The sequence below is a fragment of the Miniopterus schreibersii genome (genome assembly GCF_964146895.1).
Source record: "Miniopterus schreibersii genome assembly, chromosome: 7".
In the NCBI taxonomy this organism is placed as follows: Eukaryota; Metazoa; Chordata; class Mammalia; order Chiroptera; family Miniopteridae; genus Miniopterus; species Miniopterus schreibersii.
This window is the reverse complement of record NC_138108.1, coordinates 22,405,778-22,424,981: the sequence shown is the minus strand read 5'-3', so window position 1 is coordinate 22,424,981 and position 19,204 is coordinate 22,405,778. Positions and strand designations below refer to the sequence as shown.

General features: G+C 42.0%; 1 protein-coding gene across 2 annotated transcripts in view; it reads left to right on the top strand.

The window, feature by feature from the left end:
• The first annotated feature begins 446 nt into the window (after window positions 1-446).
• KIAA2012 overlaps window positions 447-19,204 on the top strand; it is a 99,854-nt gene continuing 81,096 nt past the window's right edge. For both annotated transcript variants that reach the window (XM_081142732.1, XM_081142731.1), the window contains exons 1-2: window positions 447-929; window positions 2,113-2,397. In XM_081142732.1, coding sequence (XP_080998858.1) covers window positions 846-929; window positions 2,113-2,397 — 369 coding nt within the window. In that variant the 5' untranslated portion in view covers window positions 447-845. The remainder of the gene's footprint in view (window positions 930-2,112; window positions 2,398-19,204) is intronic.

Here is a 19,204-nt window from a genome sequence, read left to right as displayed (position 1 = left end):
CCCTCACCCTGGAGATGGGATTCACCCAGGTGAGAACCAGGTATGCAAAGGAATCTGGAGATTCCCAGTATCTCACACTCGCTCTTGCAAAGCAACAACTACCATAAAGGGCCTCATGTCCAGTGTAAGAGATGCTGGAGCTCAGCCAAGGAAAGTGTCACAGGTCTCTTTAGGTGACCTTGATGACTCCTCTGAATCTATTAATGGTGAGTTGACAGTGAAAGGCTCTCGTATCAGGAGAAGGCTCTCAAAGCAAGATGAGTACTGTTATATCAGAAAAAATATCTCATCATGGCCTCTCCCACCCCCCACAGTCAGGACTTGAAATCTGAGCCCAGTCTCTTCAAGGTCCATTTGACCCTCTGTCTCCCTGTGTGTGAACACTGCCCTCAGCAGTCTCCGCCTTGCCTGGGCTGGTTTAAGGGACTGCACTTCCCTGTGCTGCCATAGCAACCGGGAAACAACCTGTCTGCAGTGAGAAAGATGGTGTTGTCGCCCAGATCTGTAGGTGCACGAGGCTGGTAACAGAGCAACAGGGCCAGGGAACAACAAGGGCCCAGGCAAAGGAGAGAGAGAGGTTGCCCGGAGAGTACACAATCCGGGGCTTGAGGAGTTTGGGTTTGCGGTTTATTTTTTCTCCCGACAAAGACACACACTGTCTAAACTGTGTGGCTGGTTGTTACTAAGAAGCTGCTGTATGTGGGGAAAATGTATTTAATAAAAGGCCCAGTGTTTGTGGTCTTCTTGGGCTCCCTGCTGAGCTCAGGAAATCTTGAGGTGTGACCAGTTTTCAGCCTTCAAAACCAAGATGAACTGCCCCTGAGAAGGGTGGTCAGAGGGAAAACATGTTCACGCTCTCTCCCCTGAGCCGGGGACATGGCAAGTTGGTCCAGAGCAAACAGAAGTTCCAAGTCTATTTTGAACCAGAGGTGAGTTTTACAGCTGAATAAAGGCATATGGGGGGTGGGGGGGAAGGAATGCTCTCTTTTTCCATTTGGAGCTGAGCCATGTGTGTTTGGGTTTGTTTTGTTAGTGAGGTGGTGGGGATCAGTGGTAGATCTTCCCTGCTTGGTAAAAGTCAAGAAAATAAGGTTGTTTGCCTGACACACCGAGGTTGCTGCGGGGACCCTCTTGCTTCCCCTTTGTACACTGACCTACAGCCTCATTTGCTTTAGACTGAAGGAGATTCCAGATTGTCTAGGATTTGGGTAGTTTGGTTCAAGACCAGAATTTCCACCTGGGTTCTAGGCAAGCTGATGACTATTTGGTTTTTAGAAGTTTGTGCTCTGTGGTTGAAAGGCTGTGTGTGTTCTTGTCATTTCAATGGCTTCCTTGAACTTTCTGGAATTCAACCCACAGGACTCATATTTAATATACGCAAAAAAATTTTTTAGTTTAGAACATTCTCAAGTGGTGGCAAAATTCCCTTGTACTGCAATTTTACTTCATTGAATTCTGCCAAAAATAAAAAACCCATTGGGGGTATTTTGAAAATTTTTGGCTTACACAGAGATTTCCATTGTCATGGTAGTTTGTCATGATATCTGACCTTTGCTGTATTAAAAGACATATAGAGTTTCAAAGGACCTCTGTGGCCAATGGCATTTACTTACTTACAAGATATGTAACTACTTTATAGGCTCTGAAATAGCCAAATTAGATAAAGTTACAACGCATCTGGAATGCATAGAAATTCTCCCTGTGTACAGCTGGAGTGATGGGTTGGAATGGCTTTCTCCTCTTTAAACTGCCAGCTAGTCCAGGTCTAATTTCAAAGTTATCAGCTGCCCTTGATAATTCTGACTACTTACTTGCATACCAGGAGACTTTAACTGGCCTGTAACCTACACTCTACCCTATTTAAGCCTCCAGGCATGCATGGTTATGAAAGTTACATGGGTAAAACAGGACTGTGCCCGTGGATTCTACTAATTCTGAGATGTGGAAAACAAAATCAGTTACTCAGAAGAGTGATTGTGTTCTGTGCGCCATTGCAGCAACTCAAAGGAAACCAGTTGCTAAAAACAAATGTCCAACACCTTGCACAAGCAGTATTTGCTACAAAAGTGCTGTGCACAGTGAATCAATCGAAGTGGTTTCTTTCTGTTGCAGGATTACTTGAACTGGAAGTCTCCAGAAGATTATGTTCTGGTCAGCAAACCACAGGATAAGGGTGACCCCAACCAGCACATATGGAGCCTCTTACTCCCTAAAACTTTCAGCACCAGAAAGGGTGTCCTAATCCTCTACTCTGAAGGTTTAGCCATATCAGCATGGACACCCGAAGAGAGGAGAAAAGGCTCCTACCGCCCCAAAGGCCACAGGAAAAGCCTGGATCCTAACCTACTCACACTTCAGGACCTCAGAGAAGCCATCCTGGCATACGAAAGGAGACAGGTAGGCAGAGCTCTGTTGCACAGTTGGGGACTGCATGTCTAGAAATCCATTTGTAGCTTTGGGTATGAGTTCTTCTCAGATCCCAGGGAAAGCAGGAAACGCTCAGCCTCCATTTCTTCACCTCTCTAATGGGACTGTACTCTTGGCCCTATCCGCCACACACGACTGTCACGAGGTCTAAATGGGGCGATGTGAGTGAAAGGGCTCTGAAAAGCAGAAAGGATTAGCTTATCATCATCTTGTGTTTTCCTTTCTGTTAGAGTAACACAAAGTCCTTTTCAGCGTTCAGACAGGTGCAGGCAAGCGAAGGTTGCATCAGCATCCTTGAGAGCCTGCCTTAGAGCGACAGGCAGCAGCATCGCACCTCGATGTTCATGGCTTTGTAGAAATGAGAGAGAGCATTTTAAATATTTACGGTGAGCCCTTCAGCATCTGCAGGAGAAGTTAATGACTTCTTTCCATTCTGAATTTAATGTTCAGGAAAAACCCTGTGCTCATTCTTCTGATTCACACTTTTTAATGTCTCACAAGATGGACACATGGCCCCCACTTGACATAGCTGCATGCATCAGCCCTTTGACCGAAGCCATGAGAGATGCTGGGGAAATGTGGCACTTGATGAAATTCTAAGTTGTAGATGATGGGTTACTCCTTAGTTTAAAAGTCTCTGCTGGCTTCTTATTCCCCATGGGATTAAGTCATTAGCTTCTTACACCAGGCCCCTCACATGTGACTTCCTCTTCCATTTTTAGCCATATCCGCCACTTGTTCTTACTGCCACCTTTACTGTGGACCCCTCAAAGCTGTACCCATGGTAATAGCTCACCATTCCCCAAACAACTCACACCCTTTCATAACTTTACCCTTTTACACTGCTTGCACAGCTGGAAAACTGCTCACCCTTCAAAACACAACTCATATGTCATCTCCTTACTGAAGTCTTCTCCCACCGCCGTAGGCAAAGATATCCCATTGCTCCCTCTTCTGCACACATCCTCATACCATCAGGCACTTTGATTTATCTCTTTGCCCATCTCTTGCCATCTCCTTGAATGTAAGGACCATGTCTAAGTCATTTCTAGAAAATAGTGAGAGCCCATAAATCTTTGTGGAATGAATGAATTGATCATGTGTGATACTTTCAATGATTCTTACATCATCTTTCAGTATCATTATTGGGCAATATATCACCTATTCCAGTCTAGGCAGAACTTCCAAAAGGAGAGAGTCCTCTGCCCCTTTTCCTTCTTTCAATATATTGAGAACCTGAATGACCTTGACCAAATGCCCAACTGTCCTTTGCCTTAAAATCTCATATATATTTTTTAAAATATTTTTTTATTTTTAAATTACAGTTGATGTATAATATTATATTAGTTTCAGGTGGACAAGACATTTATATAACTTCCGAAGGGATTACCCCAATAAAGTGAGTACCTATCTGACACTATATATAGTTATTCCAGTCATAAATTCTTGAATCACAGGAAACCAATTTTTGTTGAATGCTTACTATTATTTTATAGCTATTATTTTATTTAATCTTTATAAAGACCCCACAAGATATCGCTTTTCTTGTTCCCCTTTTGTAGAGGAGGAAACTGAGGCTCAAACCTCCATTAACTTAACTCTAAGTTAAGTAGCTTGTCCAAGGACTCAGAGCTAGTAAATGACAAAGGCAGTATTCAAACGCAGGACTGCCTACGCCTCCAGGGCAAGCATGCTTTGCGCTTCACCCTATTATCTGTGGACTTGGAAGGGCCTCCGGAAGTCACTGTTGCAGGCCTTGGCCTGTTTGCATTCACATCCACTCTTCACCCTTACTGTATTCTGCTCTGCAGCACTCTGAGATTGACAACACACTACATATAATTCTATAAACGTCTGTGTCAACTGGCTTTAAAATGAATTTGCCAATAGAAGACATTGGAAGGAGATTGGAGAAGGAGAAAAGAAAAGCCAGTGTATTTCTCTCCTCTCATTCTACCTGTGGTGGTGAGAAGCACCTGCATCACCTCTGTGGCCCGAGCCCAACAGACAGGCCCACTATGGCTCCAGGTTCCTCCAGGTGACCCCACCAGCTCCTCCCTCTGTCCTTCAGTCTAAGAGTGGCACTGACTTCCTAATGTTACTAATCTTAGTAACTTCATCATCTTTTTGGTTTTTAATCACCTGTGTAACCAATTCCCTGAATTAAATTTCTTTTTTGTTTTCCTAATTGGACACTGATATGTAGGTTAACTTACTACCCAGAGAAGAATTCCTTCCACAGCTTTCAGATGCTTGTCTATATGGCTTAAATGTTTTGGGCAACAGGGATCTTATTACTTTAGAAAGGAGATGAGTCTTTGGGGGGACTGCTTCATTTTTAGTTAGATCAAGCTCAATGAAAAAAAAGTTTCTATCTCCCTGTAGTATTTATCTACTAGATTTATAACATATACCTGAACAAAATAGAACACTGTAGTCTAACTCCAAATGGGTAGAAGAGAAATGGTGTGAAGAAATCAGAAAGGAAAGAAAAGGTTAGGGATACTAACAGGGCAGGAATTTATGATAGAGACTTAATAGATTAAAATTAGAGAAGTAACTCAAAAAGGGCTTGGGATTTTTAAAAAATGAAATCTCAGAAGAGGAGGGCTTTGGAAACTACAAAGCACTATCTATGAAAACTACAGACTGGCAAGAAAGTTGTTAAATCATAATATCCGGGGCTGGGAAGGCTATGGGGAAATGGACTGTCTAATATTTTAGGAGCACAAATTCACATGACATATCTGGAAGGCATTTTGGCAAAAGCCTGAAAAAGGGCTGATGCTCTTTGATTCTACTTTTAGTAATTTGCCTTAGGAAATAATCAGAGAGGTGCCCAGAAATTTGTGCACCAGAATGTTTACTGCAGGGTTATTTATTACTATACAAAATATTGAAAATAATAAATGTCCAACAATAAAACATTGATTAAATAAATTATGGTACAATCATAGGATGGATTTGGGGTCAGGCATGAAGTCACGTATCATTCATGAATAATGTGAGAAAATATTCAGTGTATTTTTTAAAAGCAGGTTACAAAATAATATTCACAAACAAAAATACCAACATTCATTAACAGTTTTGTGTATTTACTATGTTCCTACCATTGTTCTAAGTGCTTTCCATGTATAATTTATTTCTGCTTTCTATGAATACTGGGGATACATACTATTATTATCCCATTTTAGAATTGAAGCACAGAAAGTTTGAGCAATTCACTCAAGAGTATGCAACCAGGCAGATAATCACACCAGAACTTGAGACTAGGCAGTATAGAAAACATCTCTCTAATATAATTCCAAATTATATTTGATTTGTGCAGACGGATACATATCAAAATTTAACCACGGTGAAATTATGTCCTATTTTTATTTATATCTCTTTTACCAAATATTATTTTTTAAGTCAGAGAATTTTTTAAATAAAATAAAAATCATGGCTTTGAAGGAGGTAGACAGTGAAAGAGAGAGCAAGGTTGACCCTGGAGAGCCAGGTGGGATCAGGATGGGAAATGGACTAGAAGCTGCTGTAAACTGAGCCCACGGATAACCATACCATCTGTTCTGCAGGGTTGGTATATCCTTGCCCAACTAGCATAGCTCAAGAGTTAAAAACACCATACTCAATGTAAAAGAGCCAAAATGGGGAGGGGGAAGAAAAGGAGGGGATGGTTAATGGATAAAGTCGTGCTGCTTACAGAAGAATCTATACTGGCTGAGCCGTGAACCAGGAAACCTACAAAATGTAGGCTCCATTCAGGCCTGTGAGAATTGGGGCTGTCACAGAGAGCTGCAATTAAATTTTTAAAGCATCTTACATCACCTCCAGTTCTATATATGAATCTAATGAGATGCGTGTAGCAATATGTCTGGGTTTTACAGCTCAACATACACCTACTCTTTAACTCTCCTGATGACCCAACTTGCTAATGAGCAAAGATAAACGCTAAGTCAAGAGATTAGATGTCAGAGTTCTCACACTTCTAGATACACATAGATATGTTGCTTGGATTTTTTTGTTTTGTTTTGTTTTGATGTTTAACAGAAGGACATATTGTTCAAACATTCCCAGAGTTAAAACCATTTTCCCTGAGGCTTTTTATTCTTCAGCTTCCAACAATGGAACACTGACTAAATAGTGAATTAAAAGTAATTTGTTTTAAAATTTCAATTCACAAAGCACCCCATGTCTCTATCCCATTGAGGGATAAACAGGATTTAGATTACTATGGCTGATTTCAGCCAAGATTATATTGCTTTTGCCATGTTCCTCATGGCTAAGGTTACATTTAAGAAGATGGTCAACTCGTTCCTAGGGATGTACCCTGCCCGCTCTACACTGCCCCCTCCTCCCCACGTCTCCGTGCTCTAGGCACTTAGCTCTCGGTGGTGTTTTCAGTCAATGCCCCCCCCCCATGAAGGTGCTTGTGGGCTACTATTTTATCAAGTAATATTGTGAGAAATATATTTTTTATTAAAGTTTAACTTCCCATCCTAAACATAATGGCTCATCATACAAAATAGAAAAACAGAGGGAAGTAGGGAGAAGAAGAATTTATCCTTTCAGCCAAAGATCAGGAGGACAAAGGTGCCTTTGCAAGTGCTTTGCAATGACCTGCCGTTTGTTTGCCAGTGTCCCTAAGAAGTGATTAGTGCTCTGACGGCCATCAACAAACTGTCAAGTAGGCACCAGAGCAATGAAGGGGAGAAAGAATGACTTGACTGTACTCCTTTCGCCCAGAATCCGTCATCTGAGCAGCTCCTGAGCAGTTGTACTTGGAGCCTTTAATAGACCTAGAAATACAAAAGATCAAGAAAGACTCCTGTGTCTACCATGATAATGAGGTCAAAGGCAGTGTCAGTATAGCTAACGCTTACGAGTGCTTAGGGCATTTTGTCTCTATAGCCTCTATCTGCTTAAGCCTATGAGCTGGGTGCTAGCATTATCTCCATTTTGTGGGAAGAAAAACTGGGGCTTGAAGTGAATTAATTTGCCCAACGTTGTTCCTCTAATTTGTAAAGCTAGGATTGGAGCCCAGGCAACTGATTCCAAGCCCCACTCTTAACCCCTAGAGGGCCTATTGAAGATTCCCCATGCTCTAGTGAAAAGAAGCATCTTTCCTGCTTTAATGGCATTTTTAAAAAGGGATCTGGGTCTTCAACACATCCCTTAAAACCCTTTACAATTCTAGGAAATTAATTCAGATTATCATTAAAGTCAATCAGGGTTACATGTAACATGTTCATAGTAGGTCATATATGTGATCCAGTAGACTCCTATTTCACTTTTTTATTGTTGTAAAATATAACATAAAATTTACTATTTTAATCATTTTAAGTATACAGTTCAGTGGCAGTAAGTACATTCACATTGTTGTACAGCTATTACCACCATCTATCCACAGAACTTTTTCATCTTGTAAAACTAAAACTCTGTACTCATTAAACAATAATTCCCTATTTCCCCCTCCCCACCAGCCACTGGAAACCATCATTCTACTTTTCACCTGTATAAATTTGACTACTCTAAGTACCTCATATGAGTGGGATCATATAGTAGTTATCCTTTTAGTATTTTGTGACTGGCTTATTTCACTTAGCATATCTTCAAGGTTCATTCAAAATTTCCTTTCTTTTTAAAGCTGAATAATAGTACACTACATTATATGCCACATTTTGTTTATCCATTCATTAGTGGATGCACATTTAGATTGCTTCCATGTTTTGGCTCTTGTGAATAGTGCTGCTATAAACATGGGTGTGCAAATTTGTTCATGTCCCTGCTTTCAATGCTTTTAAGTCTATTCCCAGAAGTGGAATTGTTGGATCATATGGTAACTCTATTTTTTATTTTTTGAGGAACCACCATACCGTTTTCCATTGAGGCTGCACCAATTTACAATCCCAAGAGCGCATGGGGGTTTCCTTTTCTCTGCACCCTCACCAACACTTGTTATTTTGTTTTTTGGTATTTTTAAATAATAACCATCTTAATGGGTGTGAAGTAGTACCTTGTTGTGGTTTTGATTTGTATTTCCTTAATGATAAGTAACATGGAGCATCTTTTCAGAGGCTTATTGGCCATTTATATATCTTCTTTGGAGAATTGTCTACTCAAGTCCTTTGCCCGTTTTTTAAATCAAGTTATTTGTTTTTGAATTATAGGAGTTCTTTATGTAGTCTGGATATTAATCCCTTATCAGATATATGATTTGAAAATAGTTTTCCCATTCTGTAGATTGACTTTTCACCCTATTGATAGTGTCCTTTAATAAACAAAAGTTTTTAATTTTTGTGAAGTCCAATTTATCTACTTTTTCTTTTATTGCCTGTTCTTTTGGTGTCATATTCAAGAAATCATTGCCAAATCCAATGTCATGAAGCTTTTCACCTATGTTTTCTTCTAAGAGATTTATAGTTGTAGCTTTATTCCATTTTGAGCTCATTTTTCATATGGTGTGAGGTAAGGGTCCAACTTCATCTTTTTGCTTGTAGGGTATGTACTTTCATCACTCTCATTTGACAGATAAAGAAACTGAGGCACAGATGAGTAATTGCCCCAAAGTCACATAGTTAGTAAATGATGGAGCCAGAATTTAAACCCAGGCAGACTGAACTCTTAAAGGAACTGGAGGTTAATGTTTGCTGTCTTCAATTCTAGTTTCTGCACCTTTTCTTTTGTGACAGATGGCTGATCAAATCTTTGATGCAAAATAGTTTGGTCAGGAATCAAGCCTGTTACAACATTGCAACTATGGGAATAATTCAGACCATTTCATGATTCTCTTCCTAATGGCCTGATATCCAGGGACACATGGGCACCAAAGGCATATAGGAGAGATAGTGTTATTTGTACAGAATCTTAGACATTAAATTGCAGAGAAAAGGTCTGGCTGAGAGTGGTGCACGGCTGATTAAAGTCAAGTTTGGGTTGGAGAAGGCTTTCCAGGCACAGCTGCAAGTGGCCACACATCTCTCCCCTCCCACTCCACCCTCACCTCTACTCCCATTGCACTCACCTGGCAGCCCCAAGGCTGCCTCCAGTCACACCTGCACAGGTGCAGCACAATGAACAGTCATCCTCACTTCTAAGGCTTGGCCTTTGGCAGAGCACACTGACTCCGGTAAGGTAAGCCTGACTGAGGGACAGGAGACACAAACTGCCCTCCTCCTGAGAGAAGGATTTCTGACTGGAGGGGCAGCTTGAGGCACAAGTGGTCGGCAGGAAAGTGCAGACATTTCTGGGATTTCCATTCAACTAAGCTAACATCTTGAGTAATTATTAACTAGTTAGTGCCTAGAACAGTGCCTGGCATATGGCAGATGCTCAACCAATAGTTGTTGGATGAACATATTAGCTGTCAGAGTGTGGCAGGGGGAGGCCATAACCTCTACTCAGCAGGGGAGTACAATCTGGTCAAGGAGGCAGATTTGTGCCCCCATGATACTAGATACAAGGTAGCCTGTAAAAGGAGTTAGACTATAATTTATTAATATGCTGTCAAAGTATAAAGAAGGTACAGATTGTGATTGCTTCTTACTAGGAAAATTTAAAGTGGTGTCATAGAGGAGGTAGAATTTGAGCTGAGTCTTGTGGTAAAAAATAAGTGGAAAGGGACCTTCTAGGCATAGGTGAGTAAAGGCTTAGAGGGGAGAGCAAGCAGAGGAAAGTCAGGGTAATTAGATAGGTGTAGCTCTTAGCTGGAATTGTATCAGGAGAAGTGGGTAGAATCCAACTGTGGAAGGCTTTGCCTGCCAGTCCTGGGATTTCTGGAGTTCTCTCTTCACCCTTCTGTCAACTCCTGCCCACAAAGGCTGGCCACCCTCTGGGGTAAGATGGCAGCTGGCTGTCTGGGCCTTTCTTGGCTTCCTGGGGAATCTGGCACCCTGCCACCCCATATCACTGGGTGGGAGCACAGCCTGCACCAGGTCCTTCCATCTTCCACAGCACCAGGATAGGGTGGACATGACAGCCAGCTCCCGGATGGGGACAGGTGCAGGGGGGTCCTCTTTACCCCTCTGCATACAGAGGCCTGGTGGGCACCAAGAAGGTGGCCAGCAGGAGCAAGTCCCTCATTAAAGGAAGCACTCTCAGTAGAGTATGGATAAGAGGCCTCTCCGTGCACATTAATTATTCATTTTAGAAGAAACCAGAAGCTGGGGTTGATTGGCAAAGCGAAGGCAGGCCCGAACAGTCTAAAACCATCTGCAGCCAGTCTCCTGCTGTTGTTTATTTCCCTGTTCCAGAAACTCCCTTCCCAGCTCCCTTCTCTCTCCTTTTGTTTTAGAGTAACTTTTGGATGGGTGGTTAGTGGTCAGTAATTATGTTGGGGAAGGAATGGAAAAATATGTATGAGAAGATGGTAGGTGTAATAAAATAATTTTTAACATATTTCCCACTTATAAATATAATCTAACCATATTACTGAAATTTTGATTTTATAAAAATGAAGAAATTATCTTATGTCTAACACCCTGATATCACTGTTACTAGCATTATAATGCATTATCTTCCAATTTGTCCACCATGACTACTCATCTATGAAATAAACTTGTATGATATGGTAATTGTACTATACATTCTGTCTTCTATCTTGCTTTTTCTACTTAACATATTATTCTACACATTGAAAATGAGTGAATAGATTTAATCCTGACTGGTCTTCTTGGAAGCCCTAAGCAGGCCTTGGGCTTCTCTCAATGCTTTAGTTATCCAATGAGATGTGAAATTTATCAACCAACTTCACAGATGTAATTTGAAAAACTACTTAGAGAAACCAGAAAACTAGAAAAAACTTAAAGAAGTTTTTTATTATTCTGTGGTAGGCAGAATAATGCCCCCCAATGATGTCTACGTCCTAATCCCTGGAACCTTTGAATTCGTTAGGTTAAATGGCAAAGGGGAATTAAGGTTGCTAATCAGATGGCTTTAAAACAGGGAGATTTTCCTGGATTATCTGGGCAGGCCCAGTATAATCACAAGGACCCTTATAAATGACTCAAAAGGGAGAGCCAGAGAGATGGCAGCGCAAGGACTCAGCCCAAAGTTGCTGACTTTGAAGATGGAGGAAGAGGTCACAAGCCAAGGAATGCATGTGGCCTCCAGAGCTGGAAAAAGCAAAGGAACAGATTCTCCCCTAGTGCCTCCAGAAAAAACACAGCCCTGTCAACACCTTGATTTCAGCTCAGTGAGACCCATTTCAAGCTCTGACCTCCAGAACTATAAAATAACAAATTTGTATTGTTCAAAGCCACTAAGTGTGTGGTAATTTGTTGTACAAACAACAGGAAACTAATACAGAGGCCAAGATTACCTTTCAAAGTGTAAGCAAAGATGATACCCCAAATTCCAGGACAAAAGAGTCTAACTCTTTTAAGCAGTTCCCTGCACCATTGAGCAAACTACCCAGTAAAGGTCCAGAACCAAGCTGGTGCTTCAGAAATACTCATTTATAAGAAAAATAAGAGGCTCTTGTCCAGATCAAATAGTGCATCATGCTATCTTCACCGAGGCCAGAGCATCTTAGAGGAGACCTAGTCTTGCTGCATTCACAGAAAAGTCATTTGAAGCAAAGATTGACAGGGAGGAAATACAGTTCCAATTTGCCCAAAAAAGGTCTTGGATCTAATAGCACCATTATTCCAGGGCTTAACACAGTGCCTGGCACATAGGAGGTGCTCAACAAATAGTCATTGCATGACCAAAGGGAAAAATGGAGTGAGTGACTTAAGTCATTTTGCTTCCACTGCTCTCCCTACAATTCTTTCTTTCTTGTCCTCTGGAAAAAGCCTCAAAATTTATGTTGGGCTGAATTTTTCAGGCTCTTTTTGCACTTGAAGTACCTGCCACATAAACTATCCAGACATCAAGGACCAGTTGACACTCTGTGTTTGGATTCCAAGCATTCATTTAATTTAGAAACTCCTACAGTGTAAAGCCAATTGAATAAGCCATGCTCTCTTTCATGTGTTACTCAATTTATTTATGAATCATCAATCTGTCTTATTCATCCCTTTTTTCTCCAATGCTTGGCACAGTGTTTGGTGTAATGTAGGTCTTTGATGAATGAATGAATGAATGAATGAATGAATGAATGAATGAATGAATGAATGAATGAGTGAGTGAGTGTCCTGGATACCTGTTTCTCTCTCCCCAGCAGAGGTATTCCCTCATCTTATGGACTTGGCTTCCCAGGCCTCTCTATCTGAAGAGTCTCTCTGGTGGCCCTGAATCCTCAGCTACAGATGTGGGCTGACCTTCTGTGGCATTTCCATGTCCTAAACACATCAGAATGGGAGCAAACCACAGCTTTGCTCAGCAGAACAAAGACCCAAACCTTCTCTCCCCCATCCAGCAGGTTTTATATTTTCATCATATTTTTCTTTTCTTTTTTTTAAACCATAAACCTTCCTTGGTAAATTCTGGCAGGATATGGCAAGGAAACTCAGGCCAGTGGCTTATTGACCTATCCTGAGTAATGATTATCTGGTGGGTGGTGAGGCATTGACCAGAAAGCAGCATGAGAAAACTTCCTGGGATGATGAAACTGTTCTGTATTTTGTTTTGTGTGCTGGTTACAAAGGTGTATACAATCATAAGACTTTATTAAACTGAACAATTAAGCTCTGTGCATGTTATTATGTATAAATTATGCCTCAATTTTTGAAAAAAATTAAAAGAGAAGGATTCTGAGATCACAATCAGTTCATCAGTCAAGAATGCCATAATTAATCGGCGATGTCTGCCATGGACAAAGGGGGTGGGAGAGATGTCAACACAACTATCACATGTTTGCTATTCTTGTGCTTAACTGATCATCCTTAGAGAGTTTCTGCATCATTTAAGTGGTTATAATATTAACTCATCCACCTTAAAGGATTATAATGAGGTGAAAGTTCTTGTACTATATAAATCCCTAGCCAAGTATAAGATGTTACTATTCACATTTGCTCCCCATGATGTCTTGCACGGTGGGACTGAATTTGGCAGAAAATTCTCCCTGGCTGAAATGAAAGTAAGCAGAGCCAGATATTTTTTAAATGCCAGGCTCCCTATGAACATGGATGTAGTTTGTCTGTCCCATTATTCATCTTACAAACATTAAATGACAATTCTGATTTGTCAAGCTGGCTTTCCCATTGCCACACAGGGCCACTAAAGTGATTTCCACAGGCTGAACTAAGTAATGTGTTTTCTTTTGAGGCTCTTTATCCCTTTCTGATGCTCAAGCTCAAAATGGGGTCTGGTATTTCTCATTTTTCCTTCTCCTTCCAACTGCAAACCTGTAGGGGCCTTTTACAGCTTTTCTCTGTGGGCTCTTGGTTTATGTCTGTTGGCTGAGGCATCTGCTTCTGGTGCCTTCCGGCACCTTCCAGGAGTCTCCTGGATTACTGATGAGGATTGTGCTAACCAGCCTTTATCAGTGGGAGGCTCAGGGCTCAGCCATGCTGTTTCCTGACTGGTGTCCCCACAAAGGGAACAGGATAAAGCCTGGCAACTGTACCTCTGCTTTTGAAGCCAACCAGAGATCCACGCCCTCCGAGGTCTCTTGTAGACATGGCCCCCTGACACCATGTACAGGCTCCAAGGTGCAGGCCAGTGGGGTAATGGGAGGAGGTGCACACATTCTGGTATGAGAGTGTATTTTTCATCAAGGCTTAAAACACCAGAATTTCAGGCCCAATGTTGTGTACAAGCAAGCCTCATACCTTTCACCCTTTGTTCTTACCCACTCTTGCAAAGGAACATAAATGTGGGGAGGAAGAGAAGCCTTGCCTTCACTGTAGCTCCTCTCAGCAGCCTTGTACTCCACTTCCCCAGCAGAACTCTCTTCCCAACCTTCCCCACTCAGAGACTTCAGATCCCTCAGTTCAATCCCTGTCTTTTACAAGGTAAGGAAAAAGAGGCCCAGAGGGAAAAGTAATTTGTCCAAGGTTAGTTAGCCAAAAGCAGAGCTGGGACCAGAAGCCAGATACTCCCCAAACCCCTGGCTCCATATTCTTCCCAACAGTCCTTAGTTCCCCTTCCAAGGTGATCTTAGCTCCTCCAGAAAGTGGAAATGTTAGGCCTCTTCCTCCTAAACAGGGCGGCTCTCCAGCACAATCCACTTAGGAGTGAGATGGACACCATTCTGCTGAACAGAGATCCCAAAAGCACTCTGCAAATAAAGGCTTAAAAATGAAAACAGGAAATGGTTGGGGATTAGAAAGAGTTGTCAGATTTAGTGCATACACACACACAGAGACAGAGAGAGAGAGTTAAACTTGCAATATTTGGTACATATTTCTACTAAAAAGTATTCATTGTTTATTTGAAATTCAATTTTAACTGGACATCTCACATTTTATTTGGCAAATCTATTGGGATAAGAGGGGTGTACTGCAGGATCTGCCAGTGTCCACTTGGCGATTTGCCGTTTATTCAGCACCAAGAAACAGACAGGACTAGAGGAAAACTGGCTTTCTTCTTGCTTGATAGGTTTGCCTCAGAAAAGGAGAGAAAAGTCTCTCCCCAATAAGTGATGACTTGAAAAAAAGTGAGAGATGTAGGCTTGACTAGTAACTGGTTTTATTTTCATGGCAGGCCCACAGTTACCATTTATTTAACACTAGTTAGAAAGAGCCTCTTAGCCAAAGATGTGTTTATCATTGGGTGGAGCAGAGAGCAGAGCAGGGCACTGCTCCATAGCCTGGGTCCAACATCTTCAAGGATTAGAGACCCTCTTCACATCAAAAACATATCTCACATCCCCCTCTATGGAAGTCATATGGCTACAAGGTGCAGTTTAAGAAAAAATCCATCTTAGGCCCTTTGCCGTAATTCCTCACCAAAGGCCCTCTGGAGGGGGAAACCCACAAGCTGGAAGGAATGGCAGTACTGTGGTATGAGATCACTGCCCAAATAGCCTGTGCCACCCCCAACCTTCACTTCCTGTGTGGTGCTGGTCTTGTCACCCCTACAATAAATACTCCCCACCCTTCAGGCCCACATCTTCTAAAAAGGCATCTCTGACAACTTCAGCCAATATTGAGCTCCTCATTTTCTGACCTCACATCACACTGACAGTTGAGGCCACACAGTTGAGCACCAGAGAGTTTAGTCCCTTCAACAATTAGTGTCTTTAAAAATGAGCCATGGCTCTTCTGTATCTACCCCACTGCCTAGCAAAGGGGTGGGGCCATTGGTAAGCCCTCAATAAATACTTGTAGAATGACTGGATTGAGAATCATGGGGCCTCCAGAAGCAAGCAGGATACACCTAGGAGAAACCTTTGGATTTTCCTCCTGAGGCAGGAGGAGCCTTTTACCCAGCCCCAAAGAAACAACCATGTTTCTTCCACCAGGGAGACCCAGTTCTTAGGAGTGAAAGAATCATACATGTGGCACAGGACCAGAAGCTCCCAACACACTGAATAGAGGACTCTCTCTGTGTTCTGTCTGATTTTTTTAATCCCTCACATCTCCTAATTGTCTTCCTTAATGGGCAATGTCCAAAGCTAAGACTAGTGTTCTTATCCATAAGACCTCTAAACGGTTGACCATTATTTCTACCCATAACTCCAGACCTACACTTCGGGATACATCAAGCATTCTGTGCTGCTCCAAGAAAGTCACCTTAAAGTACCAAAGAATCTGAGGCCACAACAGGATTTTTCAGGGGTACCCCCAAAATGCCATCTCCTGCCTGTCTTCCCTCCACTTTGGATTCAATAAGCAAAATTTTTTGAACCAGGTACATGTTGATTTTATATCCAGATCTCAAATATCTGGATTTTAACACCTCAAAGTGGAGTTTCCCAAAATTAAGGTCTAGAAATTCTGGGTTTCATTGTCCTCATCTTTAAAATGGGGGTGTTAATCTAGACCAGCATTGTCAGGCAGCACTTTCTGCAATGATAGAATGTTCTATATGTGTTGTCCAAAATAGTAGCCATTGCCTGCATGTGGATACTGAGCACTTAAAAAGTAGGTAGTGCAACTGTGAAACTGAGTTTTTAAATTTTATTTACTTTTAACTAATTTACATCTAAATAGCCACATGTAGCTAATGGCTACTGTATTGGACAGTGTAGGTCTAGATTCCAGATTTTAGACGATTTCTTAAGTCTGTTCCACTCTAACACTCTTTAACCCAATGGTTTTGTGCAATATCATAAGAAAAAGCATAGGCTTTGGAGCCAGAAATCTCTGTTGCAATGGCTGTTATCTCTCTTACTAGATATGTATCTTGAGCAAGTCACTTAACCTCTTTGAGCTTGTGTTTGCTCATCTCTGTAATGAACATAATAAGACTCACCTCATTACTGCACTGAAAATTATTGTGAACTGTCTGTAAGCTATTCAGTACTATGGGGATTTTACTTGCCAACATTATTCTTGAGAACCTGAAGCACTAAAAGAGCCAGAAGTTGCCTTCTCTAAGGTAGATGGGGAAAGATAACTGGGTAGCACTAACGGACAAAGAATAGGGCTTTGGCTAGTACCAGAGTTTTCGAGAAAAGAAAAGGAAAGAACAAAAGCCTAATATAAAGTTAATTTTTCTGAAATTAAAAAGAAAATTTCCAGAAACAATGGTATTGCCTAACCAAGCCCTGTCCTTGGAAAAGGACCTGGTCAGGATAAGTAGAGAATCTAGTCTATTAAATGAGTGTAGAAAAATGGTAGGTTCTCAGAGCCTGGTGCCATTAAATATTCCTGCTATACACCTCCCTTGAGTCTTGACTACAGCACCAGGGAATTCAGTCATAACCTGATCCCCATGTAATTCATCTACAGGAAAGATGCTGGTCAGGCAATTGTATTTCTCTTTGTAAACTAATACCCTAGTCTATACGCCAGTATCTGTGCACGTTGTTAGTATGGGTTGACATCCCTGAGACCAGCTGATTCGGGGGCACTGAAGAGGTCAAGTTTCTGAGCCATCCATGTCTTGGGATTGGTGAACTCACCCAGATAATGCTCCTGTGTTGGAACCCTCTGCCCTTCCCCAGATGGCACCCCACCTTGCCATTGCCTTAAGCCCTCTTTCTTCAAGTACCCTACTGTCTTCAGTTAATATTCTTAGACTTTGATGCCCTCGGATAGAAAAACACTGGCCAGTGGACTGCAATATTTCCATTTTGGGGGTGGATCACCATTGTACACCTAAGAGATCAAGTGACTTCCCTAATTGATGCCATATACCAAGGAGCTGTAGCAATCCGGCAAAACCCAGAACAATATAGAATAAGCGATTAAATATGTGCCATTAGCACCTGCTTCCAAGCCCTGTTACCTCTCTGGGCCTCAGTTTTCCTCATTTACAAACTGGAGATGACCATGCCTACCTTTACCTCCCAGGATTAGATGTGGGAGTTAAAGGGGATAAAGTAGTATCTGCCACATAGTAAGTGCTCAAGAAATGTTAGTTATAGACCTCCCTCGCTTGTTATTTTTTAAAGCATAATTGCTAATTAATTGCAATACCCAATTGCGCATGATCACAGGACCAAAAGTCAGTTTGTTAAGAAATAAGAACAGATCTAAGTCTGTAACTTGAACCCTAACTTATGGTTTTATTGGTTTTAACTTCACCTCCCTTCGACCCCCCTCTCTTTGCCAGACACTCACTCTCTTTGGAAAAGTAGCAAAAGTCCTGGCTACAAATCCCAGATCCTCCAACAATGTGATGTTGGCTAAGTCTTTTATGCTCCCTAAATCCTTAGTTTGCTCATCTGCAGAATGTTAGTAACGGTATCTGCACTCCACCTTCTCTGAGTTATTGTGAGAAATCACAGGAGAGGACAGAGGTTAAAAAAAAAAAAAAAAAAAAAAAAGCTATCTAAGAGCTCTACATTGCTACCACAGTTCACATTATTCGGGTAATCTGAATCCATATTTGAAATATAGAGAGACCAAGTTTTGTAGTCTCCTTTCAACAACTGAAACTTCTAATACTTCGCTTGCAAACCTGTTTCTATTAAGCATAAACAAATGAGCCAAGCTGATGTTTACTGAGAAGAATCTTGATTTCCCTGGAATAGATTGAGTCATATAATCAAAATCACCTGGGATACAGCCAAAGGGAAGAATGCCTCTCTATATCCCCTGACCCACAATGCCCCCTCCCCTAACTTAAACAGTCTGCCATGGGGTTGGGCCAATGGCCAGAGTTCTATACCCTCTACCCTCAGAAATTTGTTTCAGGTGATTTGGACCAGGAAGAATAGACGAAGTCTGGCTTAACCCCAAAGGATCATTGTAGAACACACAAAAAGGTCTTTAGTGCCACACCCTGTAAGGAGTCAAGGTCTTCTTAGGGACAGGCCTAATGTGGCCCTGGGCATCCTCAGATTGAGGGGTCCCCAGGGCTCCTCAGGCTTCCCTGGGCCACAAAAACCTGAGTGGACCCCTCTGAATCTGAGCCTGAGTCCTCCTCTGTTCCACCAACACTCTCCCCATCACCTCGGCCCCCAAAGAGCCTTAGGAGCCAATGAGCACAAGAAGGAGAGCTGGAGGGAGGGAGAAGCCCCCTAAGTGAGCATTTGGCTCTGGACCCAAGGACAGCAGGGATGGGAATGACTTAGGGAATGACGAAGGCTGGGGAGGGTAAAGGGAAGGTGAGGCTGGCTGGGAGCCTCTAGAGGTCCCGCGCTCCAACATACACAGAGACCCGAAGGCTTCCAGAGCCCTTGGTTGAAAGACAACCCCACATTGTTCCGCCGAGCTGCACGCTGAGAATGGAGGTGTTGCTAAAGCAGCTCCATACAAAGACGGTTTGCCAGACTGTTTCG